The sequence below is a fragment of the Tasmannia lanceolata genome, unplaced genomic scaffold (assembly GCF_043159265.1).
Source record: "Tasmannia lanceolata isolate RefF3 unplaced genomic scaffold, GAP_Taslan_0.1 ptg000013l, whole genome shotgun sequence".
Classification (NCBI taxonomy): Eukaryota; Viridiplantae; Streptophyta; class Magnoliopsida; order Canellales; family Winteraceae; genus Tasmannia; species Tasmannia lanceolata.
The window spans coordinates 47,723,556-47,741,236 of record NW_027518690.1 but is presented as its reverse complement, the minus strand read 5'-3'; the positions used below and the strand labels follow the sequence as shown (position 1 = coordinate 47,741,236).

At 37.5% G+C, this 17,681-nt stretch overlaps 1 protein-coding gene across 3 annotated transcripts; it reads right to left on the bottom strand.

Moving 5' to 3' along the window:
• Nucleotides 1-5,987: 5,987 nt before the first annotated feature.
• On the bottom strand, nucleotides 5,988-14,551 carry LOC143890369 (Hydrolase-like protein family). 3 transcript variants are annotated; one of them, XM_077395013.1, is made up of 11 exons: nucleotides 13,944-14,544; nucleotides 11,807-11,951; nucleotides 10,480-10,547; nucleotides 10,171-10,241; nucleotides 9,788-10,057; nucleotides 7,958-8,121; nucleotides 7,776-7,831; nucleotides 7,589-7,641; nucleotides 6,570-6,738; nucleotides 6,373-6,479; nucleotides 5,988-6,271 (listed from the first exon to the last, which is right to left on the bottom strand). In XM_077395013.1, exons 1-11 carry the CDS (start codon nucleotides 14,107-14,109, stop codon nucleotides 6,167-6,169), a joined length of 1,374 nt encoding a protein of 457 aa, XP_077251128.1. In that variant the 5' UTR covers nucleotides 14,110-14,544; the 3' UTR covers nucleotides 5,988-6,166. The 3 variants fall into 3 exon arrangements, with proteins under 3 accessions (XP_077251128.1, XP_077251129.1, XP_077251130.1); XM_077395014.1 differs by having other exon boundaries at nucleotides 6,373-6,470; nucleotides 13,944-14,539; XM_077395015.1 differs by lacking the exon at nucleotides 10,171-10,241 and having other exon boundaries at nucleotides 9,788-9,891; nucleotides 13,944-14,551.
• Between the last annotated feature and the right edge of the window lie 3,130 nt (nucleotides 14,552-17,681).

Here is a 17,681-nt window from a genome sequence, read left to right as displayed (position 1 = left end):
AGTGGGGCCCAGATAGCCTGACACGTAGGAAGTCATCAACAAATAAGGTCATGCCAGGTGGAGTAATAAGGTGGTGCGGTGACGGATTTTTCAATTTTATTGCAAGAGTTTCCAGAAATGTCTCACTCATTGTGGGGTCCACCATGGGAATGGTTTGAATTACCAAGCTTTTGGGCCCCACCAGTACTTTGTAAAAAGTACTGATATCCTCACTACAATATTTGATAACAGCACTACTCATATTGGTTTGCCCTTTTCTCACTAGTAATGCTACTAGGAACCCGCTACCTCAGAAATTGATTTTTCTTCTGTATCTCTTCTTGTTTTGTTAGCTGCTTGCTTTTGTTGCCCTTGTGGCCCCCCTTAACCACTTGTACTTATCTTTTTAATGCATTATATCTGGTGGGGTCCCACCTTAATCAAAAAATTTTTTTGCTACAGAGACTACTGAGAGTACCACCAAGCAGGGGACCGGACAAATGGGTACTCGCCGGCACGGGTGGAACCAAGAATTTACACTTGGAGGGGCTGGACTAATTTACACCGGCCTCCATTGGTCATTAGGGGGGCCATGGCCATTAAACTAACCAAGCATGCATGTACATGCCATGAAGCATAAAAGGAATTTTGCAAGTCATTGCCTCCGCCCCTGCTCGCCAGAATATCACAGGTTACATGACCATGCCTTAAGTTTAGGAAAATCAGCCAAAAGTTTTTTTTTTTTTTTGGTTGCACACATGTGCATTCTCATTGTTGGTCTCTCCATCGGTGGTACTCTAGGGTCTTTATATTATTTTCATTTCTGAGTAACACACTTGCATCATATATCATTCTCATTGTTGCACACATGGGGGTGCATTCTCATTAGATGTTGAAAAGCATTGTAACAGCTGTTAAAAGCTGATTATAATAAGAGTAATGCTAGCTAAACCTAGAAACCTAGAGTAGGACGAAAAGGGGACCGAACAAATGGGTTCTTGCCACAACAACAAAAGTGACGTGAGGCACCTCTCAGATTTCGGAAAATCAACAAAAAAAACTAATTTTTTATGCACATATGGCACATTTTCATTGCAGGTCCCTTTCATTCGCCTTGTAATAGAAGTACAAAACGATTTGAGTAGTGCCATTAGTAAGATATTGTAGTTCCAATATAAGTCACCCGTAGAATTACACAATCCTATACTTAATCTATATACATGTGTAACGTGAAAACTGAGGCTGCCATCATTTCTTACTTTCTTAGCTATATGTGAAGGGATTTTGCTACGCAATTTCGTGGAAAGTAATTTTGGTGCTGACTTTTGCAGAGAGAGAGAGAGATGATGAGATGAGTTAAGTGAATAAGACAAAATCTGCTGAAAACTGAACAAGTGTGTCTGTTCTGTCATCCAACAGTCAGACGTGAAATGGCTTTCGGCGAAATTGCCTTGCAAATACAATGTGATAAACTAGACAGAGTGGGAGAGACTTGAGACTTGAGACTTGAGAGATTGGGTGTGAGTAAGACGAGCTCCAAAAATCAATTAAAAATTGGGGGGGAAACCTCAATTTGAATTAGTGTATATGGTTTCACTGTTTTTTAAGGATTCCTCATGCTCTCTCCACTTATGTCCTCTATAAATCTCTCCTCCTCTCTCCTTCTCAGCTACTCTTTCACAGTTGAGCCCCCATGAATATTCCATAAAATAATTTTTCATGTTTACCAAACATGTCCTAAAATCATTAAAAATGTTCTCTCTCTTTCTCTACTCTTAATAAAGCGAAGAATATCATAGATTTGTGCATGTGTTTCGTTAACGTAAGACCAAAAACTCGATTTGTCCTAACATCCCAACTACAAAATCAATGATTTTCTCGGTGATTGAATGTAGATAAGATGATTAGATCATTATTCAGTCACCTTACTCTTCGGAGCCACGATGATTGAATGTGGATAAGAAGATTAAATCATTCAATCACTGCCACAAAATCTACACGGGATTTGCTAGCCAATTTTGCGGAAAGCCATTTTGCGGCTGGGTTTTGCATGCGAGAGCAGCCACCTCATGAATTAAATGGAAAAGACAAAATCTGCCAAAAAGTCAACCTATGTGGCTGTTCTCATGCAAAACCCAGCCGTGAAATGGCTTTCTGCGAAATTGGCTAGCAAATCCCTATATTTATTAGGATGTACCAAATTAATCACCCTTTGCTAGTTAGGTAATTTAGTTGTGATGTTGAATTTTCAGAGGTACATTTTTTCATAAGTAGCCTTTCCCATGAATGGCTGTGATAAAAAAATTCTATTTTCTGTTAGACTAATCTCAGCCATTCATGGAACCTTAGTCGCAAAGGTGAAACACTTTCCCATGAATGGCTGTGAAAAAAAATTCTATTTTCTGTTAGACTAATCTCAGCCATTCATGGAAAAGTGAGTTGGCTGATTTCGAGTGAGTCCCTTAGTCGCAGAGGTGAAAGAACTTCTGTTTTATTGAGGAATTTTACTCTCTCTCTCTCTCTCTCTCTCTCTCTCTCTCTCTCTCTCTCTCTCTGGGGTAGTCGGTGCACTCTCGTGGGCCGTCTGGGCGACTCACTGAGGACCTGCACTTTGAAGGCAAAAACACTAGGACTCACGTAGACTCTATAGGACTTCAGAGTGATGACGGCAAATTTAGCGGTGCAACTTGGGTCGGGCTCAACCCGAATTTGGTCTAGGTTGGGTTGGCATTTCCCCATGTTGGGTTGGGAAAAGCAAGAAATTTCGGGTTGGGTTGGGTTGGGGTTGAGGCTTCGACAACCCGACCCAACCTGTACCTGACCGTCATCTACTTTTATCATGATTTTCTTTCGGTTATGTTTCTTTCTTGTATTTTTTTTGTTTGGCCTTAGGTGAACCGGAACCAACTTGAGTCAACCCAGCCCAATTTCGGGTTAGATGGGTCGGGTTAGGGTTCAGAGATTTAGAGGCGGATTGGGTTAGGGATGACCATCCTCAACCCGAGGCTCAGGTTAAGTCGGGTTAGGGTTGGGGGAATGCTATCTCGGGTTGGGTTAGGGTTGGCATCAACCCGATCCGAGTTGCACCCCTAGGAAAATTTGGTCATATATCATGAAAAATGATAAATATCCTCATCTCATAGAAAATGATGAAAAATACCCATATCTGAACAAGAATACCTATATCTCATGAAAAATAACCAAAATACACCCATCTCTTGGAAAATGGTAAAAAAAACTCCTAATTCTAATGGAAAATAATGTAAATATCCATATAAAAAATAACAAAAGCACCCCGGTCTCATGAAAATAACAATCACTCGAATCTCATAAAAAAAAAAAAAAAACCCCATCTCACGCAAAATGACAAAAGCAACCATATTGCATAGAAAACGAAAAAAATGCTATATTTCATAAAAGAATGATATAAAACTGCTATCTCATGAAAAATGAGATAGGGGTATTTTGGCCATTCTACATGAAAGATAGGGGTATTTTTGTCATTTGCAATGAGATATGGGCATTCTTTTCTTATTTTCCGTATGGGTATTTTGGTCATTTTCATGAGTATGGGTATTTTGTTATTTTCTATAAGAAAGGGTATTTTGGTCATTTTCATGAGATGGTATTTCAGCCTATGTGAGAGGGGTACTTTGGTTATTTTATGAGATATGGGTTTTCTGAATTCTAACTATCAAGTCTTCTCCCATGACGCTATGCTGGCGCATAAGGGAAACTCTCAACTAATAGCTTATTTCAAAGTTAGGTGGCCATTTGTTCATCCACTACAAGATGGGTGGGAATCATATGGAGCTATAGAAACTCTGTTTGGATGCCGGTAATTCGTTGGGAGATCTATATCCCAGCGGTCAAAGGGGAGATTATAGGGGAGATCTAAAGCAGATCAGTCAACGGGAAGATTAAGGGTGGAAGAAAGAAACATTGTTTGGTTTGTCTTGCAAATATTGGGAGGGTTTGGGATAAGGGCAAAAAGATCTCCCCATGATCTTCTCCACAAATTTCTTTGATTTGAAGAAATTTGGAGAGAAGATCTCGAGCGCGCCAGATCACCCGACCATCGCCCGACAGTGCTAGTGGTCAAAGACCTTAAAAGGCAACCAAACAATCTCAAGAAGATGTTCTCCCCTCAATCTCCTTGAAAATAGCCAACCAAACAGAGCAGGCTCCAGGTTTGGTGATTTGGGTGCTTCCGAAATCTTTGAAGGCTTTGACTGTGAGATGGCATTCTAGGCACTTCAACAAGTCAAATGCCATGCCTTATTTTTTAACATCAAGATGCTTCTTGATAACTGGGCATCAATTATACCAACGATCTCATTTATAAAGTTGGGTTTACAAGTGAGACTATGTTCTCATCTGTTACAAATCTGTTACTACTCAACTCTTCCATGCACTCCACTAATCCTACTTGGGATGGACAATTAGCAAGTATTCATATCCACCTAATTATTACTCAACTAGATATCAAGGTCATAATTCATGTAATTTACTTTCAACCATGGCTTGGAAGTAACATTTATCATCGCATATTAAATATAATCATGCTGTATGGGATCATGGATTTGCCTTGAGAACTATTTGGTTATGCTAATGATCATAAAGCACTTTCTACTAATGACTGACAATAAACCACACGAGCTTCCCTTCTTTTGGGTGGTAAAATCTTCGGCCTCATGGAAGACAATAAGCATGGTATTTAGTGTTGAAGCTGCAGAATAACGAACTTGCCAGTTGCATGCAATCAGACAGTTTAGTTTAATGTTCTTCTAAGTGTCTTTAGGGAATTCTACTACTACTTAATCATGATTCCTGACAATAAGTGTGCATTACAATTTCCTTAAAGCAAAATCTTCCATGGGATTAAGTTGGGAGGAGGTAATATTGTCAACACATATAGATGACATCTAATCCAAGAGAATCAAGATCAATAAAAAAAGCCAAGACTAATCTTGCCACTTGAGTTTGAGAGGAGAGTAGCAACAAGTTATTGAGGTTATTTATGCTTCCTAGACACCTAAAAGCATTTAGAATATTCTATAATTCAGAAATTCTTTTAGGGCCCGTTTGGATACCTCACATTTTGTATTTGGAATTGAGTTTTGAATACAAAATGAATAGATCCGGCAGCTCATGTAGAGAGAGACAGAGAGGGAAGGGGGTACTTCCTAGTGGAGGGGAGAGGTTGAGGAGCAAAGAGGGTGAAGGAGACTGCCACATCTGTGGATTTTCAATTTCTTGTTTCCACAGCAAATTTAGAAATCTGATTTTTTTCACTGTCAGTTGCTGAATTAGAAATCCAAGAATTTGATCCGATCCAGATTACAATGCAAAAAGGGCTGCAAATGTGAGAAATCCAAATCAAAATCTTCTCGAAATCCAATTAGGGCCCGTTTGGATGCCGAGAAGATTTTGATTTGGAATTCTCACATTTGCAGCCCTTTTTGCGTTGACATTTGGATCCTGATCAAATCCTTGAATTTCCAATTCAGCGACTGACAGTGAAAAAATCAAATTTCCAAATAAGCTGTTGAAATAAGAAATTGGAAATCCACAGATCTGGCAGTTTCCTTCACCCTCCTGACTCCTCAACCTTCCCCCTGCAACAGGAATTACCCCCTTCCCTCTCTGTCTCCCTCAACATGAGCTGGCACATCTATTCATTTTGTACTGAAAATTCAATTCCAAATCCAAACACAAAATCTGAGGTATCCAAACGGGCCCTTAGATTATTCATAAATTCTTTTAGATTATAACCTTTTTACATTGTTGTTCGGATCCTTTGAGATAGTTTGGCCATTTAGACCACAATCTCATGCATAATTGGATTTGAGGCCAATTTATTGATGAACATTCACATTAATTTTGCTGTTACAATGTTTTTCCAAATTGAAAAGGAAGATATCTGGTCAAGTTATAAGAAATTGATGGCCTTTTTATCATTTCAAAAATATAAAGATGGTATGCTAATTTCCACAAAGGGTAGGAACTTCTACCGACAGTCCATGTAAAAATTTATTAGGTCATAAAGCATCCTTTAGCAGAAAAAGGAGAACAAAGATAAATTTATCAAGGATCAAGAAAATAATTGACGAGAATCTCTTCTCATTTTGATATTTATGTTACAGTATGTCACAACTTCAAATAAACCCACGTGAATACGGCATACCTATAGGCTTGCGGTAATGAAGGAGCAAGACTCTTGCTGTTTTAGACTATCTGCAACATGAGCAACAACGCCAGCACCCGCATTATGCAGCCATTCACTTTTCACCTGAACCAACACCGCCTTTTTCATTAAAAAAACAAAAAAAAAACAACATACACCAAATGGAAGCACACATTTTTTCAATAGTGGGGTGAGTTGAATAGTACATGAATATTATTATGAGCAAAGAATGGCCAAAATGCCGAATGGAAGCTGACGTCAACTTTCTTCCATCCTAGCCTTTGTAAGCCGTGTATCATCTCCTCTGATAACACTAAAAACCCGTAAGCTAAAGCCAATGTTCAAATCACAACTTCATGAAGTAAAACCAGTATCATCAGTGGCGTCTCACGTAATTTCTTACCTTCTATTATATCATGATATTCTGTTGTATTTTGTGTGTTGGGTGTGGTCTGTGCAACCTCTTTTGCCTTCGCTGCTTCTGGACGAAAATGAGGACCCTCAGATGATATTGGGGGACAATACTCCACATCAACAACATGTTTGTAACCATCTAAAGACCGGCGTGGGGGCTGCCATTTTATAGTAGAAAAAAGTCAAGCTAGACGAGAAAATAGAGTCTGATCTATTTACCATATAATCTCATGTTTTATGGATGTTTGAGTTTTAAAACATTTGCACACCATTCATTTAAGTCGCACAACATTTTCATATTCAGAGTATATGAATCCTCACTTATCTAAAACTTCCACAAAACATGAAATGGTCTCCTGCTTCCATGTTCAAGGGGTGCTGACATTGTTTCCACTGGGAAGATACCCCACAGGCCATTATGAAGGGCAACCTCAATAAATTAGTTTTGGTGCAATATAAATACTACAGGAGTAAAGAAATAGAGATTTCCTACCCTTATTCAATACCTCAAATTTTAAAATATTCTTACGTTTCAGTGCCAACTAGAGGTAACAAAACCATTATATTATCTCAGTTTCATTCATTGCTTTTGCCAGCAGGCGTGTCAATGGATGTGTTAGATCTAACAAAACCTGGATTTGCGCTGCATAGATAACATAGTGGAGGTCACAAACAGATCACTCACACCATGCTTCAATGTATGGAGGATTCTTTTAGAACTGGTTGTGTGAATATCCTAAAAGTAGACAGATATTCTATTATGAAGTTGAAAGAGGAAGCTCTCGTAAGCACATATGGCATGCGGCTCTCTAAATACACCAAAACAACACATTAAATCCTAAAAAATTGTGAGGTCAAGTGACTGAAGAGCCATAAACTCTTCCATAGAATTTGAGCACTCAGTCATCAACAACCGTTTAATAAAGACGAAATTTCAGAACCAATGTGTGAAGTCATGGTGTCTAATATCAGGGAATGTAGTTTAAGAAAAGATATGCATCAGATCACCTTCACAAGTTCTGTTTCTCTCCTTATGGAGGAAGTGCGCCAACCAACCATATCTGAATGATGCTCAAGGAAACTAGTATTGCAAGGGGAAGAAAAGAAGTGTCCCAATTATTCCTAGGGAAACTTAAGACCTGCAAAATATAATTATTCACCATGCTTGATGAGGCAAAAATAAGAAGTTGGATACGGTCATAGGAGACATTGGCATAAAGAATACGACATCTAAATGCACGAAGAGCAGATCTGCAAGAAAAATTGAAGCAATTAGGAAGCTCTTCAATGGTTCATAAAAACAAATATATAATGAACTACAGTAAAAACAATCTTTAAAAAAAAAACTAACATATAAAAAATGCTTTCTTGACTCACATAAATTTCCCATCTTCACAATCAGAAGCCATTCTCAGAAGAACAGGTGGTTTGCTGGGTTTACCATCTGTATGGAACAGCTGACGACCGGTTCGACCAATTAAAAAGGGAGCTATGGGAGCAGCAAGTTTTTCCAAGATGGGAACTCCCAGGAGAAATGGAAGCTGGAGGGAAAATATGAAAAGTAAAACGCTCAGTTGTTTTGGATTCCTGAAAATTACAGCCATGAAATGTATTCAAAGGTGTTCTACCGTGCGAATTCCTCTTAGAGAAATCGTCCCTTAAATCAACTTCAGTATGCTTGTTATTGTTTCTTAAGATTCATTTAAAATCCATGAAGCAGTAAGTAGGCAAATGGGATCAGTAATAAGAGTTCAGAATGCAAGGAGAGTTCACTTGACTACAGAGAGCAGAGGGGAAGAACATATCATATACTACTAAACTATGTAGTGCAATGAGAAGAAATGGACCGCCCAGAAGCAGAAAAAGCATTATATGTTCTAAAAAATGAAATTGCTTTACAAATACATGAATGCTGAATGAAGTTACATGAGACAAGCACCAACTAATCAGAAATAGCTTAGAACATTTATAGATAAATAAATGCATATAATCAGGGACGGAGGCCCGGGCCATGGGAGAAGGATGGGGGGCAATTCCGCCCCTGAAAATTGTGAATTTTTCCGTAAGTACAGTTGCCTTTACACCATACACATGCCATATCTCATATGTGGTATATATAGATATAGATGCTAACCTATGCTACTAATCTAAAAAAAATAAAACGGGCACTGTGAGGGATAGAGAGGATATTATTTAACGGAAAATAAGCTGGCTACCTAGGAGTGCGTTTTGGAAACAGGCACAAGTCATATCTTGAAAATCCAGGAAACAACATTTATTCTTTCCAGAAAATTTCTTTTGCAGGTAACAAACATATTATAAAGGGAAAAAAATATTACAAAACAACTTTTTAGGAAATGTTTCTAGAAAAATCTACACTGGGGAAAATGATGATCAGCATGCATATGTGAGAGTTGCAAATGCAAAAGAAGCATCTTCTTTTCTGGGTTATCACAGGGTTATGATCAGCATAAATTGTTATCCTAATTTGCTTCCATTATGACAAACTTATCACTATATCAGTTTTCAACTATTCATTAATCACATTAATATATGTACTCACAGTGTTTAGTTCTTGGAGTTCATTGAGACTCACTGTTTGGTTGACCTCCTCTTGCAAATGTTCAGGTCATGTTGTCATCAGAATGAGAGATCTTTGCCATGAACTGGCAGGCAAATCAAACTGAATTAATGGGATATCTTGACAGGTCCAATCTCCTAGAATTTCTTAATTGGTTTGATAGATCAGATATTGTTGTTCATGATATTGATCCAATTCAGTATCATCAGGATGTAATCTATCCCATTAAATTCACAGGAGAAAGACTTATCGTCTCCATGGGATTAGATCCCGAGTTATTGTAAAGCAAAAAAAAAAACGATGAGATTATGGAAGTCAATATTCTCGCATTTATTGCTACTGTGCTGTTCATTGAATTCAATTTGAATCAATAAGCCTAGCGACCTGGTTGGCAACAAATGCATGCAAAAAAAAAAAACGTACCATTGATTTTTCAGCCAACAGAAACACAGATGCGGAAGAAAAAGCCATATTGAGGAACAAAAAATCACTGGCAGTATCTTTCAAAAAAAGCACATCAGAATGTGAAATGACTTAACAGAACCCCAATAGAACGAGTGATAGAAAATAATTTATATGATGAAATTAAAGTTAAAATATGTAAGATATTTCCATCATAAACACACCTGTTTGTTCCCTCTCACTCCTAAATGTGGAGTTGCCAAGGTAACAAAACTGATTGGCTCCAATCCAGCAATTGCACCTACTTTTGAAGAGCTTGCAGATATTTCTGGATTTCCATTTTTACAAGTGGAAAGATTATCAGAATGACCACTAATCAAGCCATTTGAAGAGTAAAGAACGGAGATTGCATATCTTGCAAACAAGCCACCAAGAGAATGAGCTAAAAAAGATATCTTTTTCAAGCTATCTGTCTTTTGGACTACTTGCACGACCTGTTCCAAAAATAAACTAACAATTTCAACATAACTACTAAGCCATTTGAAAATTAATCATAATCTACTTCAAATACTAGGAACAGTTAAACCAATAATTGACCAGGACTGACTTCCTCTGCTAATCGCCTCCCAGCTCCATCGATTCCCGTGAAGGTTTTAGTGTAGGTATTGCATGAACTTGCTGTACAGAGTGACAGAGTCACAGACTTCAGGTCTTTCACGTTTAAAAAAAAATATCTTGAGAGTATATCATAAAAATAGAAGATTTCTAGAGCATTACAATTTTACAGCTTACCATCGCATAAAGCTACATTAAAAAGCTAATCTTAAAAAGCCTGAGAAACAATTACATGAGAAATGAGGGCAAAAGAGATGATTCAAGAAAATAAAAGCACCAGATATACTGGACAGGGTCGTACCATATATTAAAAAGTTGCTTCCTAGTCTCCTTTTCAACTCAGCTTCTACATATGTCCAGTCACTAGGGCTGCGATATTCATGAGATAAGTATTTGGAAACAAAGTCATAAGTGGAACCATGCGAAAAAACTACTTTTAATGCATTGTGATTATGGTTAACCATAACCTTGGACAGGCTAAAAACTATTAATTTAATACCCCAACTTTGAATACCAATGACCCGTTGAACAAAATCTGCTACTATTGTGTATTATGGCTCAAATTGAGATGGTCACAGTCCATCATGACAGAAAAAAATCAACCGAATTACAAAGCAAGAGCCTGAAATGTTTTTCAAACACCTCTGGTCACACTTAAAATTTAAACACACATCATGAAGGTTGCTAAAGTAAGCAAGGATACTCCAATGACATATTTCACGAAAAATGTAGCCAAGTTATGCTTTCACATTTCTCCAGTTCTGTCACCAAACCGACTGGAGGAAAATACTAGAGACTCCTTCCCTCCCTCCATCCTGGATCTCCACACTCCAAGCTGACGAGGTGATGTTGTTATCACATATCAGATAATAGATAATTTAGTTTCTTTCCAGATTCTGTTCTTTTTCTTCAATATTTTCCTTCTACCAAACCCTCTCACGGTTGATTATCCACTCCCATTTATGCCTCGTGCCACCTGCCACCACCTCTTGCGCTTCAGGTTCTCAACATGCACCTTCAGCAACAACGCAACAGCTTGTCGGTGTAGACAATCAAGGCATTTGGGTTCAACAAATCGAACTACAAAAGAGGAAGGCCAATATGTGGTGACGATTGCTGACTGTAGAAAACAGAGCAGGCTTGAAGTAGAGGAAGAGAACAGTGGTCATTTCATAAAGTGAAGGGTAATTCGGTCATTTTATCATCGAAGGAAACTGAAGCTAGCTGTGCCCCATCTATCCTATCCAGATGAAGAAACCTAATTGTAGGTTATCCTCCTCAATTGCAAAATCGGTTCCTATATCATTTTTCATTCATTTATGTATTTTATAATCTCATAGAACACCTAAATACCTAATTGTTGATAAGCACACCAAAAATGGCAAAGGCGATGCGCAAAGCATTCGTGCAGTAGGGCAGGCTACCAGAGCCATGAACCACTACAAGCATTTTATGTGGAGAACAATGAAAATAAACATCCAACATGAGAGAAATAGAGTCGTTTCAATTCCTCTCAAATAGACAATGCTTTGTTGCAAACATGGATGAGGCAAAGGCACCTCTACATGTTCCAATTGTTGCTGACATGCTGAAAAATAATATAGATGTTTATGGATCTACTTATTTACCTGGCAAAGATGCCATGAACAAGAACAAGGAGATGATCAGGTTCATGTTTGAACTTTGAGATGACCTTTGGTGCTACAACATTACCCTGAGCAGTATTCATTGATTGGGCTTTAAAGCTCGTGTTTTTCCAAGATGAGTTCACACCTGCACAGTTAGTTGATACCTTTAAGCAATTGGGCAAAGTTAACAGCCTGTTCAATGCATGATATCATAATGCCATATGGTATGAAATACGTTTTGTAAGTACAAAAACAAAAAGATAATGCATGAAAACATCACATCGCATTAAAAGAAAATATGTAGAAAACAATACATCCTGACCTATTATTGTAATGTGAATTTTTTTCGAAGGTTGTGACAAACAAGAGCTTTTACATAGAAGGGACGAACACACCCCATACATTGTCACAAGAAGCATGATAACCACCCTCTCCCGTAAGCTCCCAGTAGGAGTAAGAGAAAGTTTTCGAGCTTTCATACTCTCAAACACTCTTTATTGATTCTCATGAAAGAAACATGCCTCATACCAAGCATATTGCAGCAAATCAAGTTTGTCATTTTATGCAACAACCACAAACTGTGACATAGAAGCTTACCAAAAATAATCTTTATATGCTTAAAGGGGAACTATTAAACATAGACTAGTTTATAAGCATCGTACTCGTCATAATTGTGTCAAAATATCAATTTTAGATGTACTTCAGAGGCAATCTGATAAGATGGTCCAATATGGAGAAAACTGTTGATATAACGCGAGGAGTCATCATCTGAGTTAACTTGTACAAGATGAATTTTAAAGGATCTTCATGTTTCAATTGAGTCAAGCACAATTTAATGTGATACTATCAGCACCACATGTCTTCAAACCCAGTAATATTTCATGAGAGAAAAAAACAAATTAAATCAATTTGCTAGAGAATGTGTTGCTAAGAGAAATCAAACCAAGATATGTGAAAAGTGAATATCTTGTGGCTAACATCTTGACTGAAGGGGTGAGACGGAATCAACACAGTTTCAATGTTACATATTCAAATCCCAGTTTGAGGGGGAGTTAGAAATAGTGAATAGTTGTTATTCATAATAACTAAGTCTTTATGGAAGGTCTATTTATTTGTTCGAAAAAAATAGAAAATGGGAGGAGTGCAAGTATAGGAGGCAACCCATTCTTTAGCCTCTTAGACCACTCTAGTTAATTGGTTTTAAGAATCATTTCCAAGATGCTAGGTGGGACTGCTACTCAAGCTACCATTGGCAAAATTATCCTGAATACAATTGTCAAGGACCTTGCCTCAAGGTATACAGGCACTGCCACTTTCTCTCACCATGAGGAAGTGCTATCGGCCAAGAGCATATTGAAGGCTCGAAAAAAAGACAAAGCATGCCATGCCTCAAAACCCACTTTTACAATCAGTTATCATTGGACATGTCAATAAGCCTTATTGATTCCAAAAAAGTTGGACATGTCATACAAGCCATCATATCGAATTTCTAGTACCACCATAGACAAAAAAAATCGATGATGAGCAAGTTGTTATCAGAGTGGATGAAATATCTCAACAAGAACACGAACAAGGAAAAATGTCATATCCTCATAAAAATGCACATTTTCATGACTTTAACGATCTATCACTCTCCAACATCCAAATATACAAGTACACCCACTCCCCCTAGAACACAATCAGAGATCTAGCTTAAAAAAAGCTAAATCATTAGCCTTTTATGCTTCAATACTGCCACTATCAATATGGACTAGAATCAACAAAGCTTAGTAACTTCTACCAATGAGGTAGTTATTGCCACAAGGGGAAAAAATCTCTCCCACAACACTCACACCAAATCTAATTTTGGAACACCACATCTTCAACCAAAAAGCAAAAATAGAGAGACCCAGATGACACACATCGAGCCAATCATTAAGGAGATTTTGGAGCTTCTAATAATCGGATGGAGAGGATTAGAAGATTTTAAATCTGCCCCAGATAGATTAACCAAGTGATTTATAGATTAACCCAGTGAATTTTCTAAACAGCCCATGAGTTTTCAATCCGATGAAGCAACCAAAAGATTGATAGATTAACATAGAATAAAAGATTCTATAATAATAAGAAAATAAAACAAAGAAGAGGGAAATCATACCAGAGATATTGCAGAGATTAGAACCAAACCCAGCTTGGCGATCAAAGGATGAACATGAAGAAGAAGAAGAAGAAGAAGACAAAGAGGATGACACGTGTCCACCATTCCTTAACCAGAACGCCACTGAATTATGATAACTAGCGTGGATGAGGGGGGCTGAAGCCATATAACCCTACCCCAATTCTCTCTCTCTCTCTCTACTTTTTTCCACGTTTTCAGTTATCTCATCACCATCATCATCTCGCCCATACCCTGCAACATTCAGTAATCGTTACGTGTGGGAAAAAACAAGGCCTTCTTCATGGGCTATTTTTAGTAACGTTTTTGGAGCCTACGAAATTAGAAATCGGCCCCCCAGAATATTCAATGGGGTGGGGCTGAAATGATTGGAATCGACAAGAAACTTAGATGAAGTCAGTTTTTTGGGTAATCGTACCAAATTGTGGAATGGAAAGATTGTGGTGGTGGTGGATGGATTTCACACTTGTGGGTATCCCTTGTTTGGCAGAATTTGAACAAGTTAAACCTAGGCGGCTCTCTCCTCCAAATTATGTTAAAACCTTTGAAATGTAAGTTTCATTTTTCAATAACAATAATTGAAGATGGGATTGAGCATCCCAGCTTACCTACCAAAACAATACCACTATAAAATAGTTTTATAAATGCTGATCTTACAAACCTTAGTTTATTTGTATCTTATTTCTATTTAAACTATGGGATTTGCTAGGCAATTTTGTCCAAAGCCATTTCAAGGATTTTGTCTTATTCATTTTATTAAACTGTTAATCTCCTGCAAAATTGAGCCGCGGAATGGTTTTCGGATGAATTGCCTAGCAAATCTCACACTTTTGGCGGAGAGAGCAGCCACATAGGCTCACTTTTTAGCAGATTTTGTCTTCTTTTTTTTATTCACGAAAGGTGGGTGATTGTTCTCTCCTGCAAAAGTGAGCCGCGACATGGCTCTGGAGGAAATTGCCTATCAAATCTCTTATACTGCATATACAATGGGAAAACTTTTGGATGGCCGTCAGATAATTTAAAACCTTATAACTGCAATGCTTCATTTAAACCATTAAACTCCTTATAAATAGTAACTTCTTAGAGCTATCAGATATCTTATACATACACATTCCTATGGTGTTAATCAGTGGAGCTCGAGTTGAAGATTCAACAAGTGTGAAATCCCATTGTATTCAATAGTCAAGGATTTGATGATTCTAAATCAAAGAATGGGTAGATCTAAATATGGTTTGGAAAGACCCAAATCGATATGAATGGAAGATACTTAGGCCCTCTTTTGATTATAGGAATTTTCTGGAAAAGTTTGGAAAGGAAAAACATTTCTAACTTTTTTACACACAAAAAAAATGACTCGAATGAATCCTATTCAAATTTTACTTAGAGGGCCTTCAGAGTATGATAATATCCGTTTAAACTAAGCATGAACATATTATTTTCCTGTAAATCATGGAAAGAAGAAATTTACCGAAGAAAAAAAATTCCATTAGAAATGTTTTTCTTGCAATCCAAACCGGGCCTTATGGAACTTGTTTTTTCCAGGTTCCCTTATAGATGTAAAGTTCTTTATAGCGGTTGAATACCTTACATTTTTAGACTTTTGTTCCATTTTTACCCCAAGAAGTTAAGCTTACTTATATCTGGCGGCCATGTTTGATAACAGGACAAACTTGCCTTGTTTTACATGTTTTAACCAGTTCTCAAAGGCCATTACAAATTCCAAAAAAGCTCTTAACAACTAATCAAAGAATGTAAAAACAATGTGAGTTCATCCAAGTATGAAAACTGGTTGCGCGGATATTAGTATATAAAATTATTTGAGTTTTTATACTGTGCCTACTGTGAAAGCGGTACCACCTTTGATATTTGATCCAACAAAAGCCTCTTAAAAATATAGCTATTAAATATCTTATACACGTAAATTTGGCTCCAAAGACTCCAAAAGTTTGGGAGTTTGACCAGTGTATCAACGACAATTGGGGAGTGCTTTTTGGTATTGAATCTATTGGTGTTTCCCTATATTGGACTTAAACATAAAAAAGCAGACTCTAGAGTTTACTCATGTATCATAAGAGTTCATGATCCAAAACTTTTCTCTCTCCTTTACTTACTTCAAGAATATTGCTATCTCTGATCACAACCCCATCACTATTCATTTCAGTTCTAAAAGTGAAATTTCGTGTCCAGATTAAGTTTATAAATTAGCCAATACGCGCGGCCATTATCACTTTTTTCCTACTCAAAAGTGTGCCTTACCATGCATGCAGGGGCGATGCCAGAAATTATGCACAAGGGGGGCAAAAATTATAGTAATTTTTTTTCTCCAAACAAATGAAAGTAATATTATAGTTTCCAAAAAAATCCTTTATATATTCCATCACCAGCGGCGTAAACATCACTTCGGCTAAAATGCCCTTGGCTATATATTTCAATCTTGTTCCGGAGAACAAAACATATTCAAGTGAGGAATGATAGAATGAAGTGTGGCATACAAAAACCAGCTACAAGGGCGCCTCCATTGGTCCAATCTTAAGAAAGTGAGAAAGTGGATCACTTTCTTAAGATTGGACCAAGGGGGGCGCCTTTGGAGTTGGTTTTTGCAAGGGCGCCCTTCGGTTTATCATTCGTCAAAAAGTGGAATGTTAAATTCTCTTGCAAACCCCACTGGTGGAATGGGACCAATATGCATTTATAACTTGTATAAGTCAAAGAATAATAAATGGATTCGGTGACATTCACCAATGGGGCGCCCTTTCATCTGTTTTTTGCATTCGGTGACATTCACCGATAAAGGTATATTTGTTCTTTCCCAAAAAATTAAGGGGGGCAACTGCCCCCTTTCTCTTACAAGTGTCGTCGCCCCTGTTACCATGTGTGAAACAACCAATTTCTCCAAAAGCTTAAGCTGTTAGAGTTGGTGTTACTTGGTCATTTATATTTCAGCAATGTGCCTAAGCAGAAAAACTTTGAAAAAGCTTGAAATTAGAAAACTAAAGCTGGTATACACAAGCTTAGTCGTGGAAATATCTAGGAAAGAGAATAGAAGAAAGAGCTCATATGCTATCCATGTGTTAAGAGAAGAGAGGATGAGATATGTGGAGGAGAGGTGTTTTTAACGTATCAAACAAGAGACTAATGCCTCTTATGTGGACCATGAAAACCTCAACGGCTTTAAAATTTAAAACTATTAGCTATTCATGAGAAACGTGTGGAGAGCATAATGAAAAATGCATGAAAACATTTGAAAAACAAATACAAGGGGGTGTAATAGGCTATTAGAAAGGAAAAGAAAGGAATAAACCGGTAAGGCGCCCCCCCCCCCCCAGCTTACCTACCAAAAAAAAGAAAGGAAAAGAAACTCGTTTTATGTATTTGAAATTTCATTGAACTAATTAATCTAAATGAAAAGACAAAAATGAAAAAAAAAAAAAGAAAAAAGTCCCCCAACTTTTTTTGTCCTGCCTACGTTTCTGATACACTAGCTTGCTAGGAGGGAGTATGATGTTACTATCGTCTTGACTGCATCCGTCATTGGTGCCGCTGTCACAATCATGTCAGAGTCCATAGCTGTTGTAACCACTGTAACGAATTCCATGAGGAAACTAAAGAATTTTTTTGTCCATACACACAAAATGTGCTTTGAACACCAATCATTAGGTGCTATGAATAATGTTTCCTAAGGATCTTGTATTAAGTATTATAAATTATGAGCATTGGAAC